This window comes from Ammospiza nelsoni, chromosome Z (genome assembly GCF_027579445.1).
Source record: "Ammospiza nelsoni isolate bAmmNel1 chromosome Z, bAmmNel1.pri, whole genome shotgun sequence".
NCBI classification, from domain to species: Eukaryota; Metazoa; Chordata; class Aves; order Passeriformes; family Passerellidae; genus Ammospiza; species Ammospiza nelsoni.
Window position 1 is genome coordinate 37623832 of NC_080669.1, and position 20627 is coordinate 37644458.

Here is a 20627-nt window from a genome sequence, read left to right on the forward strand (position 1 = left end):
TCATTTTGACTTGTGTAATGGACAAGTCCCTCTTCTTACATCATTCCATTAGTAACATTCAGAATATGATTCAGTTATGTGCTGCACCTGGGACAAAAGACATTTTTTTGCATATTATATTCTTTAATGGTTCTGTAATTCAAAAAATTCAAAGGTAATGCAAAAATTCAAAGACAAAACTTTTAATTTTGTCTGTCTGCTATTTAAGTAGGATTATTCATTACTCAGGTTTGTCTTTTAGGTTTAAGTTTCCTCAAAACTGAGCATGCATGGTACAATTTGTGTGCCCTACTAGTTTTTATTAGTTGTGTATCAGTTTTAATTCATAACAGTAGTCAGGAAATACCATTAAAGAACCAGGAAATTCTCTCATGGTTCATGATAATTCTTTTAGATACTTGAGCAAGAAACATATACAAAACTTCCCTGGGCTATCCGTTTTTATCTAGAAGTGCAATGTCTAGAAATGTGCAGAAATGAAAGTATATGTACAGTATGTCAAAGAAGGCAAATGAAAGATTTAAGTAACATTTTCTAATACTTTGTCCAAAAACTGACAGTTTTGTTAAAAAAAAACCTAGGAAGTAAAAATTAAATCAATGTATTCTCTCCCCCTGCCCCCTTTTTTAGGGGGTGTTTGGGTTGGGTATTTTTGTTTTTGTTGTGGGAGTGATTTTTTGTTTGTTTGCTTCTTTGTTTTGTTTGTTTGTTTGTTTGGAGGTCTTTTGCAATCTGTTTAATTACCCCCAAAATTTTTCCATTAAACTTGTTTTAGATTTTTTTCTCATCATCCTTTTGAGTATATATATTTCTCTCTTTTTTTTTTTTTTTTTCTTAAGAGGGAGTATATGCAGTTGTCAGCTTTTCAGATTATGGAGACCACCAAAAAGATAACTAGATAATTAGATTAATAGGATTGCAAAGTGAGAACTTCTTCTGGCCTCTTAAATCAATTTCACTTAAAAACTCAGGAGTGTTTTGCTAATAGTTGCTGTATGAGAAATAAGGGTTAGCTACCTACAGCACACAATAATAACTCATGGATAATACTTGAAATGGATTTGTGTCCCATTTTGCACTCATTACAAAAGTCTCTGTGATTTGCTTGTGCTATGAGTCATATAATCTTTGATTAGCTCGAGTGTCTTTGCTTTAAAAATTAAAATGAATTTTTTTTTCAGTACTTCCAGTACTATCTCTGTAATGAAATCAGAGTTCTAGCTATTCCATAGCTTACAGTCTTGTGAAGTTTTTATCCTTTTTTTTTTGTCATTTTATGAAGCCTATGACTAGCATTATATTAGTTACATTGTTTATCCCAGTATAACTAGTTAGATATCTAAAACTCACAACTCCAGCTATGTTCTATAATAAAATACAAGTTTAAGTAGAGATAGATAACATTGGCTGATTATTTTTGTTTCCTTTAGAGGCATCTGATTTGTCTGAAGTCCTTTACCAATGCAACTCTAGTTAATCAAAGGTTAATCAAATATTCCCCCTTGTACATACACAAACCCCCAAATTGTTTACAGCAGGTGTAGCTGCTGTAAAAGGGGCTTTGGAAAGCAGGAATTGTGATACAGACTGCTTGTTACCAGAGGTAGCATATCACATCAGGAGAAAAAGCAGTGCTGCTTGGACAACAGAGGGGTTTTATCTGTGTCAGAGCTGCAAACCCTGCCTTTGCAGAAAGCATCATGTAGCGATTTGTGCTAAGGTTGACCAAATCTATCTTTATCATTCCTGCATCATTCCTGCCAAGGTCAACACATGCATCAATATCCTTCTGCCTGCAGTGTTGGAATATCCACTTTTTTTTAACCAGTGCTAATCTTTGCAAATTATGGTCAAGATCACCAGAAGATTTTAGAGTCCCACTTTGCATGTGTATTTTTTTTTTTTCAATTCAGGAGGAAGGCAAGCAAAGTAAGACTTCTTTTCCTTACTATCAAAGACCTAGAAATTCTGTTATCCCTTCTAAAAATTAAACAGTATTGTCTTCCAATAGTCAAGCTCTGTTTAGCCTAGATATTTTTAAAAGCACCTATTTTCATCATTCTTCTGAGTTACAAGTAGCATCACTCATTAAATCACCCCTAATGCCTAGATTTTTTGGTCTTTTCCTCAGAATAGTCTTTCTGACTTCTTTACCTGGAAGCACTAGACTTGAGTAAACCACTTTTTCTTCCATACTTCAGCAACCACTTCCTGAATAGCTGTTCATCCATTTCTGTTCCTGTATTTACTTCAGATGTCCTTTCTTCTGAAGACATGACGTTCAGGCTAAGTCTTGTTGCAAAAAGACAATAAATAGGAAAAGAGACAATATTAAAAATTTTGTTAGAAACAATGTCATAAGCCTCCTTTTGAGTGGGAAGACATCTTTTCAAGCAACGTTTTAAACAGAAAAGAGATGGGAAGAAGATACAGTCCCTTGAGGACTGACCATTTGAATGGAATGATTTGCCATTGTGGATTGAATTCTCTCTGGAGTCAGAGAAGATCTTGCCTGCAAGTGAGAAGAAAGGGCCAGTGGCCACAGTCAGATTCCCCTGGGATCTCTTTCCCAGCCTCATGTATGAGTTTTATCCCAGCACGCACTGAGTTTTCCTTACAAAGAGATGGGTGTAGATAATCCTTGAAGTCAGCACAGGGTACAACTGCTCAGAGAATGATCCTGAACAGTGGATGGCACTTGTGGATGGGAGGAGGGAAGAATTATTTCCTGACCAAAGGGGACAGCAATGCCAGAGTTTCATCTAAGTCTGAAGTACAGGTGTGAAAGGTGCAACTTAGAGTGGTTGGCTTCATTTTGGTCTCTCACCTATGAAAGCCAAGAATTTTATGGTCAAAAACAGTGATGAAACAGGTGGTAGGTGGACCTTTTGCCTTCATTAGGTCTTGCTGAGAAACTTTTTTTTCTTTGGAGGAGAAATAGAGCCATCTTCTCAGCTGGACTTAATGCATGCTAAATCCTCATTGCACATCAATATTGACACTATTAAAATCAGTTTAAATAAGCGGTTTAAGCTAGGATACAACATTAATAACAATAGGTGACTATGTTTTCCTTTCTCTCAAAGTATGGAAAATAAATTAATTCTCAGTGTACATGTTCAGAAGAACAAACCAAAACTTTTTATTTTGTCTGTCTGCTACTTAAGTAGGACTATTCATTACTCAGGTTTGTCATTTAGGTTTAAGTTTTCTCAAAAATTGAGCATGCATGCATATGCACGTGCATGTGTGTGTGCGTGCATGTGTGTGTGTTCCACAAGATAGGAAAGGTAATTGAGCCCCATGAATAAATTTTAAAACAAAATAATATCTGCTCAGGGTGACTTATAAATAAATATGAGGCAACTATTGATGCCAAGTGTGATCATGCCATTTGATTGCAAGTTAAATCAGTCCAGATTTAGAAACGTAAACTCCTTGATTTGTATGGAGCAAGACATCTGTAGGTGGTTTATTAAAATCTGCTGATGTTTCCAGAACTAAATTTGTGCAGATATGGGCCTCTGGGTAGCTGTATGGAAAAAGCAGAGAGATACTTTTTGTCTGGTTACCTGACTTCCGGCCCTTGTACAGGTGTGCTTGAATAAATTAACATCAGTTACCTACGATGAGCCACTGCAAACATTATCAAGGGAGGTGAAGATGTGAGAAATCTGTTACCTGCCTCCTGTTATCACCTCCTTGACACAATCTTCCTACTGGGCTTGGAATCTTCTGCCAATAACTTTTTAGAGAACTGTTTTCTATAAATGCTCTCAATTCTAGCTCCAAGAAATATAAGACTTTGCATCTGTCCATGATAATTATTACTGAATTCCCCAAATATAATTAGCTGTCACATACAACTTGAATTTCCTCCAATTAGAACAAGAAAATCCAGTTTTAAGGCACTGGGTATTTGATGAACCATCTGTGAAGAGACAAAAATTGTATCTGATACATTTTAAAAAATATAAACACATTTTATACCTGTACTATTGTTTCTGGTTGTGATGCAGTTCACAAAGAGACTAGCTGCATATCCAATACAATTGAATGAACCATTAGGTTTTCTCTTGCAGAGACACTAAGATATGTGTCATTGCTAATGTTCACATAACTCTTCCTTACCCAAGAGAAGCTGTATCATAAAGAAACATTTTGTGCCACCCCTAACAGAGATCTACTGATCTAACCTCTTCCATGAGTAGTCATGTTGAACACAGACTGCCTGTCATATTGCATACTCACCAATGTGAACAGAAGAAGCAGAATTAAAACTAGAATGCATATAAAAATGTCTTGAAAAGATGTTTAAGTCAATTTTAAATAAGATTTTTAAATTTAAAAGAAAATAAAAAATTTGAAGCACGAGTCTGCTTATGTGAGCAAATATTGAAGCATCAGTTCTGGTGTGGAGGGAGTTTTTTCCAACTACATACAGTCATTTATTTGGGATTTGAATTGGAGGTGGTGGTTGTTTTTTAAAACAACTTGCTGTCTACATTTTCTTGTGCTGCTTTGGTATACAAAATTATGTCACTAAGAGAGGGAGAATACCGTTTTTTATGCAGTTCAAGAAGCCTCATTTTTATATGAACTGCAAATGAGCCAAGATATTTTCAGTGACCTGAAAAGTTTGTTTAAACACACTGCTACACCAGGATTAACATAGGTGGGAAGCATAAGTAAAATATTGAAAAGACTAGCCAAAAGCAGAACATGCATTGAGCAATATTTTTGCCTGGTATTTATTGTGACAAATAGTGTAAATGTTTAATGTGTTTTGTCCAAGTTTCCTGCATAAATTCTGTGTGTTTTCTGTTTGGTGAATGAGGTTATCTGGGAAGACAGGACAGGGAACATGACAGCCTATCATAATATCCTGGTTGCCCCTAGGTTCCTAGAAAATAGTGAAAGAACCACAAATTTTCCAGAGAGTGGGAGACAATTATTTTCCATTTATCTGAGTAAATCTAAAGCTGTTTCCCATTTATGAAGATGTCCCATCTTCCCTAGAGTCTTTTGGAAGTGGGTTAAATGAAACATCTACCTACATAAGTTCCTGCAGGGAAAGCCTCTAGCTGTTCTTTTATACTTAAGAGCAGAAGGTTGTAAGATTTCTGCTGCAGTGAAAGAAGCTGTAGTTTACAGATAGAAGATAACACCAGGACGCTGTATCCAAAAGTCTGGGTGGAACAAGACACTGCACACTCTCAGGTGCAGGAGTCTGGGGAGAAATAATGAACAGTGAGGGAAACAAATTTATTACTGCCCTTTGGATTTACAGCTTTCAGTGAAGGACAGAGACAGGCAGGTAAATGCTGTCATACATACAATCATGATCCATTCATTTGTCAGCTGTGCATGTCTGTTTGAAAAGAGAAACTATCAATTCAAGAGGTAAACTTTTCATCAGCTCTTATACCCTGACCAAAGTTTATTAATAGCTGAGACCATTTTCTTTTCCCCATAATGACAATGCTGCTCTCTCCCCTAGATTTGAGCTGTTTCATTCATTGGAACATGAACTGAGTGACTGTGTTGGGACATATACGAATTAATGTGAGTAAGAAAATTGGTGAGGCAAGTCTTATGAATGAAAACAAACAAGCAAACAAGCAAGCACACACACACACACAAAAAAAAAAAAACCTGAAAGAGGGAAAATTTACCATGTGTAGATGCCTCAAAATAGTTATAACACTTTGTTGAATGATAGTGTGCCAGTTATATCAGTATATCTAGATAGAGGTTGACATTTCAAAATGTATTTAGAAGTAGAATTACGTAGCAGGTGATCAGTATGTTAAAACAAAGATCATTTGGATTTCTATTCCATTGCTTTTTGACAAAATACATCTTAGCCACTGAGGCAGGTGAGACAGGAGAATTTTCCACTGAAATACATCATAGTAAAATATGTTACTCAAAAACAGTTGTCAATTTATGGGCTCTGGGGAAAGAAAACTCAAAATCCAACTTTTCTAAACCTGGAACATTTTTTTATGATTATACAAGCTGCTAGTCATTAGCAAATATGACAGGGAGTAAAAGCAAATTTGTGAAGTAGAGCCTATAGTTTCAGAAATATACTGTTCAACTGAAAAATATTAATGGTAAAGCTAAAAACACTGCCCACTGCTTATCTCAGAATGATCCTGAAGGAAGACACACAGAGTTATGAAAGAGAATTAAGTGCTCCACAGTGTCAAGGAAGAGAGCACTGTGTAGGTACTGCAAGTGCACTGCAAGACACTGTGCACAGCTTTTTCTACCCCTTAATCCTGACTAGCAGTGCTAGAAGTTTGCTATCCTTTGTCTCGTCAGGCAAGCAGTGCCACACATCATGTATCAGTATTTGTGATGCTATGCTGTAGTACCTCAGTAGAAACCACTTATTCACGTCCAGCACGTACGCATAAAATGTTCTCTAATGGTACCTCTAGAGGTACCTCAGATGGTCTTTTGGGACCTGAGGTAACATAGGAATATCTCAGGTGAGATACCTCTTATCGCTCATCGCAAGTTAAAATTTTAATGGCAAACACTGGATATTTCCTGACAACAGGTTTAAGCCCACTGCTTCTAAAAAAAAATCCAAGGCTTTTTGTAGTGTTTCCTGCTTTCCAGCAACATCTTCTAAATGAGCAGTTTACCATGTGCTAAGAAAACTATTTTTTAAATTATTTTTTTAATTAAGAGTCTATTTCATATTTAAGCTTGCCCTGAATAGCATTGCTTTAAAAGATCTGTCTAAGAAATAATTTAACATTCTTGCCATGAGGCACCTTCAAGCTTCATATAAATGGACCTGGAAGAGAAATGAAAGGGTTTTAGATTTGCCAGAAATGTATGCTCCCATAAAGGAGAAAGAATTGCAGGACTTTGTTGGCATTGTGAATAAATGTAAAATGGTTTGTTTTGTGTGGGGAAAGCAGAGGAAGAGAAGGAAAGAATAAGATTGTAATAAGAAGATATTTTTTGATGTCACTTTGGTTTTCTTTTTTTTTTTTCTTTTGAACAAAGAGGGGTAAGAAAGTCCCAAGCTGTATGTCTGTGTCAAACTATAAGTCTAAAACACCAAATGTAAATTATAGGATTTATAAGTTGTTATTTCCAATGTTACTGAATTTTTTTTCAGTGCTTTACAAACTTTATTGCTTATTTTATTAACTAGGGAAAAGTGTTTCACATTTCCAGTTCAATACATTTTTTCCCCTTTCTTTCCCTCTTCCTCCCTCTCTCCTTTTCTTTGTTATGCCGGAATAAAGAAAGTAATTACAGTTACTTACAACAGAAAATACAAATGGGACATAGTTAATTTTGCTGCCTGTAAACCTTAGGTTGTAGTTTTGTGTTTTACACACAATATGCGGAAATAAAAATAAACCAAAGGTATGTGTGCCTGTGGATGCGCGTACTGAAAGAAAGACATACATTATGTTATTAGATAAGGATGTAAAAGTACAATGGATAGAAAGAGAACTTGGATTCCCTCTCAGATGGTAAATGAGCCCTTGTTTCAAGATGAAGATGCACACAGATATATCTACAATATATATATTATGTATTATGCAAGACTGAGAAGCAAGATTTCATGAGGAGGGGCCCTGGCAGGAATGATAACAGATCCTGCACTGGATATCTCTCGGGTCTGATAGCCAGATAGGGGAACAGCTCTAATTCTGCAGCCTTTTTAGTCTGTTCTGTCACAGAAGGGGCACTGCTGGGTCAGTCAGCTCACTAGTAATTGTGTTTTACAGACTTCTAAAGCAATTGGCTCAGTCAGTCCCAATTCAATAAAAGTGTAGAGCGAGAGTGAGAGCACTTTTGTTCTATTTTTTACTTGAAATTATTTCATTCAGCAGTCTGTCTTTTTTATTACCAGGATTTGACATTAGCACTCCAAGCTATATTAGCATCCATTTCAGCAGTTCAGTAATGGTATTAAAAAAACACTTAACTTCAACGGTGAATGGTTGTATGACAGTACCATAAAAATCCACATTAAAAAAAAACTTATGTATTTGTCCCTGCAAATTATTTTTCACTCGTTTAACCACTTCAAAACTACACTCTCTTGACTGGTGTTTGCAGGAGCTTTAGCAGCAAGGAAGGCTTGTAAAGGGGCTGCAACTGCAGCAACAATGGCATAAAGAGAAAAATTAAGACATTTGAAGAAGAAGAAAAATGTGATAGGAACATGCAAGCATACATACATATACAACAAAGACCTTTCATTTTGAGTGGGTGCCTGTCATTCATCAACCGAACTAAGATTTTTAAACTCAAATCTCTCAAGGTAAAATCTTTGGCATCTTCCAGATTTCTGGGATTTAATTTTGAACCCAGCACTCTCCAAGCTTGGGACGGCAGCCTAACTATCTTGGCACTGCAGCGCGTTCATAAATGACTGCATTAGGTTCTAAATTTTGATTAAACATTCCGTAATTAATCAATGGTAGACATGAAGCAGTTGGCAAGGTCCAGAGCTGCAAAATGTTTAAGACATAAAACATTACAAAGTAATTAGAATGTGCTCCTTCAAGAGAAGGATTGCCTTCAATAAAGAGGTAAATGATAGCATCATGTTTATTGTGGACGTAGGCAGCCAGTAGGCAGCAATATGATAAACTGCAGGAGATACACGTATCAGTAATCATCCGCATTATTAGTGTCATTAATCATAATTCTAAAAATATGACAGCAGCAGCCAACTTTTTGACCAATTTTGCCTCTGCCTGTTGGCCGTTATAACTTCACTAATAGACTGCAGAGCTCCTGTGCGTGGCAGTTTGCATTGAGAATGGAAGGTTAATTATATTTGAGCTGCTGATTCCTTCTCTCCTCGGAAAAGACTGAGCACTTTGACAATCCCAGGAGCTCACTGCTGTTAAACCAGTAAAAGTACTTTATTGAAATTTTTTTTGTTGGTCAGGAATGAGTAGATGTTTCAAATGAGATATAAGCGCCAGGCTGGGACAGCTGCTAATGTTTCTTCCAAAATAATCCTTGGACAGCAAGCTGAACTTAGATATCTTTGCACATTCTCCTGTGGATGAGTAAAAAGTTGAGAATTTAATAAATGCTGACAATAACATGTATGGAAAGATCTCAGAGGACTGAAATTATTGAGAAGTTGAGGCATCAATGAAAGGAGGTTTTAGGATAATCAGCTATCTGTGGACCTGATAGCGGTCCTTATTTAGTAATTTAAAATTACTAATAGAGGAACCCAATTGAAATGCCACATCATATTTTGTTTTATAGTTCCTCTGGTATTATATAAATAAAAACAGCATTTTTAGACAAACAAACATTGGGAATGAGAATTACTATTGTATTTTCATCAAAATAAATGGTTTACAGATTTGCTGTGGCACCTGAAATTGTACAAAACTATCCCTCGACCTCAGGTTTTATTATTATTATTTTGAACTTGAGGTTCAATCAATAAAGAATCTGTAAATCTCCTAAGCAAACCATGAGATAATGTGTTGCTGTGCATCAACATCTAGAGAAAATATTTGGTTTGAAATCAAAGCTATGGGAAAACTAGGAAATCTATCTGAATTTTTTCTTTATTTCTGCATAAACTGAAACTTGGAGTTCAGTAAAATTCATGATTGGCATGCTGAACTTTAGGGTGTGTTTGTCAAAAACTTGCAAAATTATCACTTTTGGCTCTAGCAGTAAAATTAAATGAAGGATGAAAACTTCTGATTGCAAAACTGGGTTGATGTAAAATTTAGATCATTTAGGTTTGAAAAGAAATGTTAATGCATGTATTCTTCATCCCTTCAGTATTTCTGAAGGGAAAATGCATCTTGTGTCAAGGACTAGCAAATACTTCCACAGAGTGGATATGAGCACTTCATGCAGGACTGCAGTACACTGCACCAGCTAAACTTCTCTGTAGAGCTTGTGTAAATTGTAGAAAAAGCTTTTGAGTGATAGACAGCAGTGCTAAGCACCTGTTATGCCCATCAAAGGACCTTGTCATATGTATAACGACTTCTTGTGCCTGTAACATTGTGACACTGCGTTAGTTCACTTAGAAAATATTCTGTCAGATAAATCCTCTTATTCTAAACTTTCTCAGCCCGTCCAAGAGTGCTGGCTATTTTGTAATGAGTCTGTTTTGCTTCCAGGCAGCTAGTAAAGTGAGAGGTTGAAGTGTTGCAACACAGTTCTGATCGTTTCTCAGCAACTTTGGCAAGTATGCCAGTCATTGTGCTTTTAGTTTTTAACATCTTTTGATCTTTAATGGACAACAATAGTAATATATTAAAGAGTTCACCATAACCTCAATGCTTCTGAGCATGCACAACTGTTGTGAATGCATAATTCTGTTCACACCATAAGGACCATTTCATTAAACACCTCAACAGGCGTGTACTGAATTATTGCACGTTTCAAAAGTCCCCAGCCTGACAGATTGGGGTTTTTTAATTATTTGGTAGCAAAAATTGCCAACAAATATCAGTTTCATATTTAACCTATTTGCCCACACAATCAACTATCCTGCCTTCCTAAATGCTATCACTGCATTAACATTTTTTATGCATTCCATGGTGATGATAAATTGTTTTCTGACTCTAACTGTGGATTAAGTATGCAAAAGGCATGTTTGCCACTGCCAACAAACCAATAATTCTCACTAACATCTTCAGAGTTACAACATTTATAAAGTTGCAAAGTGGAGTAAACAAACCATCTGTTTGGCTTTACCATATATGTCATGCTCTCTTATTAACATATTACAATTCATTTAGTAAACAAATTTGGTGATTTTGTTCATGTCAAAGTTAGAGGGAGCTTGAAGATGATTAACATTCCTGGGACAGGCACATTAATACATTGCTTCCTCTGCAAAGTTAAATGGCTTCTCAGGAGAATCACCCCTTGTTGACAAGATGAGACTGTCAATTTTGTTTGCCTGCCACATTAGGGGCCGTAAGGGGATGGGAAGCTCTGAGAAAGAGGAGCAGTGTAGGCAGCATAATTCACTGTGAATTGAAAAAAGAAGTCTAATTCTGATAAATGGTCGACCCCAATACATCCTACCTGTTATTACAACAGACGTGCCGTATCTGTGCAGTAAATTAGTTAAACCCCTAAAGAGTTTGATAGGAGCTTATCTTCAAGTGAATAATTTGAGTGTAGAGGGAGCTGTCTTCGTGACCAGTGTGAGTGATTTGTTTCATATTGAAAGGGATTGAAATGACTGGGCTCCACATCTTTAATTTGCAAGAACTTGCTTGTCCTTTATTTCCTGTATTTAATAAGCACTGGGGGTTTTTTTTACTTTTTAAAATAGGTGCTGAACTGTATTTTACCTTTTGAATTTTCTTCCTATGAAAGGTTAATATTTTTCAGATTCTGTGCAATTTTAGGCCTTAAGAGCTGATGCTATTACCTTTTTCATGTAGAAATGCCATGGTTTTATCAGGTAGTATAGTATTTTTGCTTTGACTCTTTCTGAAGTGTAGCCTCTATACCTACTTGTCCCCTAACACTCAGAGGCAAATTAAATATGATCAAATACATGGAAGCACTAATGTACAGACTTAAACTTTGTCCTTGTGCAGATGAATGTGAATTTTATAATTTAGGTCAGATCAGGATCTCAAACTGTTACAATCTTTGCTTAGATTTATGAATTTTTTTTTCTTTTTAATTAAAAGAACTCAAAACAAAACAAACCCTGTATCAAAGACTGCTGATAGAGTGCCAAAATTAGAACAGTAAGTGAGACAATAATTTCTTTAACAGTTTCTGCTACTAATTAAATTCCAGGAACTGTTTTATTGTTGGTTCTTGTAATCAAATGGGAGAAATGATTGCTGCTTCTTTCTTGAAGAAGTATCAGAATTGAGGCCATTTCTTTCTCATAAATATGTACACTGTTATATTTAGCCAGAGTCTTACTTTCTGGTTCTTTGATTTTAGCTGCATGAAACTCAGCACTTTCAGTCTGCAGAGATTCTGAGAAAGCATAAAATTCTGGGTTTACTTTCCATAGTGTTCGCCTATTCTGGGCCTTTCTATGACTTGCAGGCTTAAACAAGCAGGAAAGGGACATGAAATTGAGGTAAGAACATATTACTAAATTGTGTTAGAAACTAAAATCATGCGAAAATTTAAAACAAAACCAAAAGTCTTAATTCTCTTTGCCTTTGAGGTGAAGCGAAACAAAGAAAACTTTCCTTTAACATTTCATTAAAGGTAAAAATGTAGGCTGAATACTGAGCTGAAGAAAAAAATCTCACAGCAGGGGTAATGAAAATTTCATTGTTTATATTTTAAACCAGATTGATAGAGCTTAGTTGTAAACTAAGTATAGCAGGAGGGTAGCTTTTATGGGGCCTGTACAACTAGAGCAGTAACTTCCATATCTAGCTTTAATCAGAGGTTCATCAGTTTATACATAAATCACCAGCCAATTGTGTTCTGGCCTTTGATTTTCTAACAAAATCTTCTCAAACCACTGAAGATTTTGCGTTTTCAGGTTTTACAACCCAATAGTAGCTTCTGTCTTCTTTAAAAAAAACAAATCTACTGTCACTGAGAAAAAACATAATTAGACAAAAATTAATTTTATGCTGTCTTTACATGCATTAAGTCTCAAAATATAATTTTATAGTGTTACTTAATGCTGGGATCGCTTATTGATCTTGAAACAAAGCCGACCAAAGACAGATGGCCTCCTGCTGTCACGTTCTGTTTGTGATTTCTTTGCAGTGTAAGAATGGTAGGGCTAGGTGGTGTTAACTTATCAAATCATGTGTTTGCCAGAGAAGTCACATTCAGAATATCTGAAATGTAAGAAATTGGGATGGTGGCTTTCTTGGAAATATAGGAAGAATGGTTGTGGCTGGATACAACTAGAAATGTGGGAATAGTTTCAGAATTTTAATGAACAATACCGTTTACTTTGGTGATTGACTGAGATTTTCATCAGGGAGCTTTGTCATTTACAGTCAGACAAGAAGTAGTAGCTAGGACATTTAACTGGGACATCAGTTGTCTTGGCTTTTCTGTCTCACTGCATGAAGCAGTGGAAAATGGGTTTACACAGTCCCTAACAAATGTGCATCTCTTTCATTCTCACTCCTTTTCTCTCCCTCATCCCATAATATTTAAGTATAATCATACTTTCTTCATGCTAAAATAATTAATAAAATAATACCATATGCTTAATTTTCAACAGCCTGTCCTGTTCTGAGCTGTGAACACATTCAACCTAATTTTTCATGCAGTTGATTTTGTGACCTCTATAATGCTCACATCTAAATAAACAGCTCTAAAATGCTCACATCTAAAAAAACCAGCTCTCTTAATCTGAATTCTCTCTCTCTGCTCTGTGCATCAGAGATGAGGTTTGCCGTGGTGAAGATAGGACTGCAGCTATGGGCACATCCAAATTTGGCCTTGAGTCATCCATAGGACTCATGCCAATTTCTATATCAGGACAAATTCTACTCTGATAAGTTCCTTCTCCCTCACTTCAGAATGAAATTAAAAGACTGACTAAATAAAAAAACTAAACTAAAGTGGCCACTACATTTTTTCTTTCCAACAAATGGACAGTAAATTAACAAAATCAGATTCCTTGACAAATATAGAAGGAAACTGCTAAAGAGATCCCAGTCAGGATTTATGATCTGTGTAAATAGAATGTACGTTTAATTGACCATATTTCCTAGGCTTATAATCCCCTTCCTTCGGTTGGTGCACAGTGCATTTGTCACTAAAAATTTGCAAGTAGTAGGTGGGGTGTAACCAACAGTGAATTCTGGTAAAGAAAGAATACTTTCATGAACTGCTCAAGAGGAGGAAAATAGTACCACAAGTGAGATCATGCCCAGAATCAGGGAGCTTCTGTAACTGTTGAGGGATTCTGCATTGCATTGCTGCTGAAGTTCCTGTCTGAAAAGGCAGCGGTGAACTCAGAGGTTGACATTTCACCACAACCACACATCTTATGTGTATGATCATTATCATTATTATCCTCATGGCAGAACTGCTCCACTCTTATGGCCAAATTCACTCTAGCGAGAGCTTTGCATACACTTTTGCCTTCCATCTAAGTAATTAATTAACAGTAACTTGGAAAGTGTGGTATTTATGTTAAAAAAAATCAGATATTCTGGGTCCTAGAATTTGCTCAAACTTCCTTGCCACACCAAGCTACAATTCAAAGCATCTTGGAAAAAATACCCTCCTCATTTTTATAGTTTCTGACATGTAGTACAGACCTCAACAGGTATTTGGAAATTCTCTGCCCCAGATGGTATTTTCAGAACCAACCCTCTTCACCATCCCTTGTTGCCTAGGAACTGATAGGTATAGTAACTGAAGCAGAGTGAGATATGCCTTTAGTTAAACTCATTTGATGGCATATTTCTGTCTGGAAGACTTCAATCACCAGTTCTCTCTACACAACATTTCCACTGTGAGGATCAACTGCCATTCTGGTAGTTGATGCGCAAATGAACAATCTAGGAAGTCCAGAGGCTTTCAAAGGATTTAATAAGGTCAAATATTTTGTTTCATACACATATATTTATTTCTCCCAATCATTTATGTTCTTTAAGTTCTTTTCCCTGCAGATACAGCAGCAGTTGAAGTGTTGCAAATGACACCAATGATGGCCCTAAATTAGCTAGCTGAGGTAGGAGAAGTAATGAAGCCATGGCAAGATGAAGCTCAGCAGGTTTTGGCATATTTTGCTTCAAGATTTTCTGTCTGTTTGATGGCAGTATTCATGTATTGGCACAAATCACTCTGCCCAAGCAGTGCCTCGGCTTACTTTGGGACCACTGTTTACACATATCTGGGAGCAGAGGAGGAAGACGTAAGGAGCTCTGTAAATCACATCAGGGAACAGAATAGCTGAAGCAAGAAACTTTAGGTGTCATGGGGAGGAGCAGATGAACAAGATGACAGGTGGTTAGCATTGGCTGAGGGCTCATAGGGGTCTCCTAGGGTTTGGGAGTGACAAAGCAGAGGAGAAAGGGTTGGATTAGGATGGAAAATGTCTGTTTGGTATGCAAAAGGGGGTCTGAGACTTTGGGGTTTTTAATAAGATCTCAAAACTTCAGTATCTAAATAAATGAATTTTTTTCACAACTCATACCTCCTTCTCCACTAGAATATTTTCACATATGATATTTAGGGACAGTATTAAGCACAAGTGAAATAGATTAAGAAATGAATGTAAAAGAATCAATTCTTTTGAACTGTGGTTGCATAATGGAAATCGACTGCCATGAATGAACCTATGTTCAGAAGTTATGAACAGCAGAGCTAATGCACTGCCATGAGTTCATCTTTATTATTGCATTACACCTGAATCAATTGATAAAGTAGCTTCTTTTTAAGGCTAGGAATGGCACTTAATTGAATAAAAGTCAATGTAATTATATTAGGAGAATCCAACAGTACTGCTGACAGCGGAAAAGGGACACTACTGAGCAGGGTGCCAGAACTGGCCCGCACATTTCTGCACATCGTTTGCCTGACAGATATTATGGGCTGGTACATACTTTAACTAGATTACTGATTGTTACTGCTGTAAGTGAGAATTTAATAAGGGAGGCATCTCTGCTTATCAGAGCATCAGCAGAGTTTGCATCCCTCCACTGGTCTTTCTCAGAATGGCCTTTGTCTATCTGAGGCTTGGTGCCCCCTCTTTAACATGGCAGTTTATTCTTATCTCTTCATTTAGTGAATGCTGAAGTTTTTTTCACTGCATGCCTGACTGTTGTTTTTCTCAGCAGAAAACCAAGGAAATAGAAAGTACAAATGCATGGAAGCAACAATTACAGTTATCCTAACTAGCTTGTATGCTGAAACAAATTCCCATAACACAGGAGTGAAGAGGGGAGAGAAGGCGAGAAATTATAAGTACACACATGAGTACTTTATGAATAGTTTGCAGTTGGCCTTATGATGATAAGCACAAATATGCTTTTACAGTCATTTAATAACTCTGGTCAGTGTGGACAGGCCTTCACAGTAAGCGTTTCCTGTACTGCACTTAGCAACTTTACACAGAGCTATATTCCATCTGAAACCAGGAAGGCAAGGGACCATCAGGACTACTGTTTATCATTCATGTATGTGCACTGCATGCATCTGTTCAGAACTCATTTGTGGATAATAATCGGTATGGTGTGAATATACTTTGATTAATTTGCATTATGTTTTCTGTATTGTGTGATTGAGTCAGTATCCATCAGGACAACAGTATAAATGATATTACAGCTGACAAAAACCAGGTTCACAATCAAGACTTTTTTTTAAGTCTGTGTTTTATTGGTTTCAGATTTTTTTTTTAACCAGATATGTCTGGATTGGAATGTGAATTTGTTCTCTCTCTCTCTTTCTCTCTCTCTCTCTATCTCTCCTCCCCCTCCCCTTTCTTTCTCTTTTCTCCGCTCCTCTCTCTCTTTTGTGATCTCAATTTAGCAAAAGATTAGAAAGCTGATCTTATCACAAGGTAAGCTCAGCCTTCCTAAGTGCAGTGTGGGGATATGCATAATTACACTTCTATGCCTCAAAAAAGCAATGGTGCTATATTTGCTTGTGTGAAAAGAGTATTTCCCATGTGGGACAAAACCAAGAAATACTCTCCACTTTTTTTCCACCCTTGCCCATACCTCTCAACTGTCTCTCATTAGGAGAGAAATCCTCTGTTCTAGACCACCCCCTTACTGGAATAATTGCATCCCAAGCACACACAATTCAATTAAACTACATTTTAGTATCAGTTTTATGTCAGAGAACAGTTACTTGCATTTGCAGATGAATGGGACATATTAGTTCTATTGCTGTTTGTTTATTCCCTTAAGTTACATGCAATAGATAAATTAATCACAAAGTGTTAGAAAATTACAGAGATTTACTCCACATCAATTTAATCTTCCTACATTTGCATTTGTTTTATTTATTTGCATTGCATTGCTGTACCATGTTTGCGACTTCAGTTGGTTGAGAGGTATGTTTTAAAGGGTTTCTTAAAATAAAAGCTTCCAATAAGGACGTATTGCTAATAGCTATTGTTCCTCTTCTCCCTTTTTTGTTAATGAAGGACCTGAATGTCTGTAAAATATTTGATCATTGTTGTGTCTTCCCTTGCCAATTTTGTACCTAGTGCTTTTTGCAAATTAAGCTATTCCTATGTTAAAATTCTCTCTTTCTCTCTCTCTTTCCCCACCCTCCTCCCGCTCCCCACCCCTCTCTTCTTTTCCCTCCTACATTTGGGCTCTGATCTGCAATTTATAATGGGCAGACAGACTGGTGAGTCTGCATGTTGTAAATTGCGGGTTTGGGTCCTTAGCTTGCAAAGAATGTTATGCAGTAGAACTTCGCTAATTCTTTTTTTGCTGACTCAAAATTCAAGTCACCCTCCAAAGAAGCTGAATAAATATTTGTCATTTCCTTAGCATTGCTGCACATTCTGAAAACTGAACCCTAAAGTTTTCTATTACTGGAAACTTTGCACTGATATCCTATACTTAAGCACTTCAGCAAAATGAGCATGTTCTGTGTTCTGAGGTTTTGATGTCCGTCATGTTTGTTGGTTGCATCATTAATTCAGAAAATGCAGTTTTTAGAAGAGGGTTTCCTGACACTACTGCAAATCAGTGAGGTTCTACTGCAGTGGATGAATAAAGCCAATGCCAAAAGTGGAGAGTAGAATGCAGTTTCAAATAATAGGCTATTTTACACACTTACTAACCAAAAGGCTTACATTGTTTGCAAATGTAGAGCTTTATTTCTTGAGAGCAAAGGCCCAGATCCTATAAAACACTTTAGAGTTTTTTAATTTGCAGCTCTTGGGATCTAGTTTAAAATCCACCTCCATCAGTGACAGTTTTCCATTGCCTTGAATATCTGCAGTAACTTCAGCAAATACCTAAACCAAACCATGCTTAAGGTTTTTGATTGATTTGAGGCAAAATTCTCACTGCCAATAATGGGTTTTTTTACTGGACATTACACTGCTTGAATCAATCAGCACTGCATGCAGACAGTGCAGGGAAAAGGACAAGGAGGAGTGGCAGTGACAACTTAGAAGGATGAAATCACTAACTTTGACTAAGATTTTCAGAAACTTACATGTAGATTTCAAAGACTTGTTCTCTTAAACCCCTCAAGTCTTCTTCATCTTGGTTTGGCCTGATTCTGAATCCCTTTATACAAGAATTAAATTACCAGAATCAGGACCTCTGACAATGTCTTATTTGGTTACCTTTATTTTACTTTGCTCAGATATTTCACGTACAGAGTTATGTGAGTATATAAATATAAATATAAATATAAATATAAATATAAATATAAATATAAATATAAATATAAATATAAATATAAATATAAATATAAATATAAATATAAATATAAATATAAATATAAATATAAATATAAACACCTTTTTATGTATGTATGTATGAATAAGTATATAAAAACATGGCTAGACACACATTCCATATATTAATATTTTTGCCTCTTGAAGAGAAAGAAAGTCAGCAGGGATTCAGGAATCAAGAAGATAATTTTGTACTTTTTGCTAGTACAATTTGTTATTTTTTAAATTTCAAATAAAAGGGCTGTAGCTGCTGTTGGAGACTAATGTTGAGGAGCAGCAGCTAAAAAGAAAAGCAATAAGGGGGGGAATTTGCTTGTTTTGTTTAGTTTTTATGTTGCAATTTGCCCACTTATAAAAAGACTGAAATTTCCAAGCAACGTGGATAGAGGATATTTTTATGAGAAATTATCGGTAAATCATAATTTGGATTTGGTGTTTGTTGACTGTATGTTTAATCAAAAATACTGTACATTTTTCCTTTTCTCCCTTCCCTCTTCCTTTCCCAGACACAGTGCTAACATAAACCTGCACCGTAAACTGTTGACCAAAGAACTGGATGACATGGGCTTGGACACTTCACAGCCTTCCCTTAGTAAGGACCTCCGCGATGAATTTTTGGTGAAGATATATGGCGCTCAGCATCAGATGGGGCTTGACATAAGGGAAGACACCTCCTCACCTGCTGGCACTGAGGATTCCCATATGAATGGGTACGGCAGGGGCATGGCAGAAGACTATATGGTACTAGACCTGAGCACCACCTCCAGCATCCAGTCCAGCAGCAGTATCCATTCCTCAAGAGAATCCGATGCAGGAAGCGATGAGGGTATTCTCCTGGACGACGTCGATGGGGCAAGTGACAGCGGGGAATCTGCCCACAAAGCAGATGCCCCTGCCTTAGCTGTAGGTATGGGCACCGATGTCCCAGGATCCCTCATGTTCAACAGTGTTTCGGTGAGCAACGGTGGGATAATGTGTAACATTTGCCACAAAATGTACAGTAACAAGGGAACCCTCAGAGTGCACTACAAAACAGTGCACTTGCGAGAAATGCACAAGTGCAAAGTCCCTGGGTGCAACATGATGTTCTCCTCTGTCCGTAGCCGAAACCGGCACAGCCAGAACCCCAATCTGCATAAAAACATTCCTTTCACTTCGGTAGATTAGGTCAAGGATGGACACAGCATAATGCCAGCTCTCAGAGAGGGCCCACTACATCTGAACTGCCATATACAGTCTCCCTTCATATATATGCATATATGTATATGTATATGTATACACACACTCATAAATATACATATATATATATATATATATATATATATATATAATTTTTTCTTTTCTTTTTTAGCAAAAGAAAAAAACACCAGGTGCTTTTTCCCCTTTCTTGGTTGTTGGGGTTTTTTTCTTTTTTTTTTTTTTTTTTTAGTAGAAACAAAAACGTAGGACCTTTAATTTGGGGGAAGAGATTCTTGATAAAAAAACAAACAAACAAAAACAAACAAACAAATAGAAAAACTGCAGTTGTCCCTAGTTCTGTTAGAATGTTTTTGGTCATCTCCAAAGAGCCAGTTTGTTCTTCCCATAATTTTTGCCTGAAAAAAAAAGAACAAAAAAAGAACAAAAAAAACCAAACCCAAAATGAAACAAAAAAAAGAACAAAAAAACACACAAAAAATCCCCCCAAAAACACAAAAAAATTGCAAACAAACAAAAAGAGAAAGAAAAAACAATCTACTTAGTTGTCTTTGTGTCTTCTAAGCATTGGGGATAACGTTCTACTAAGCATGGCTGTTACACTTGTATATATATATTGAGCCTTGACAGGCCTATGATGTAAAACAATTGTATTGATGGTGGTTTAACTCTAATTTTTTTGCTTAATTTTTACAGTTACCTTCAGCTGTTAGATAAGCTGGAAAAATAGTTTGCTGCCTAGTTTTACTCATTTATGTTAGCTTTAATGCACATTTTTAAAAGAACCACGGTCTTGTTTTAACTACCTGCTAGATATAAGTAATACAGAGGTGCTGGCATGCTTTACAGTACCTGATTTGATACAGTTTTTTTGTCTTGTACTATTACATAAATCCAGTCATGCACTTTTTCGTACACTACAAGGGGATGTGTAATAATATCCATGCTTTTTTTTTTCTTAAACTATTGCCATATTTTCAGTAAGTGTCTTTAAAAAAATACACTTAGATAAAAGTGATCTGGTCAGTATGAGGGCATGAATGCCAAACAA

At 36.4% G+C, this 20627-nt stretch overlaps 1 protein-coding gene across 1 annotated transcript in view; it reads left to right on the forward strand.

The window, feature by feature from the left end:
- Positions 1 to 19735, forward strand: part of BNC2 (basonuclin zinc finger protein 2) — a 227305-nt gene extending 207570 nt beyond the window's left edge. Inside the window, exon 5 of the mRNA XM_059492466.1 lies at positions 18886 to 19735. Coding sequence (XP_059348449.1) covers positions 18886 to 19546 — 661 coding nt within the window. The 3' untranslated portion in view covers positions 19547 to 19735. The remainder of the gene's footprint in view (positions 1 to 18885) is intronic.
- Positions 19736 to 20627: the final 892 nt, after the last annotated feature.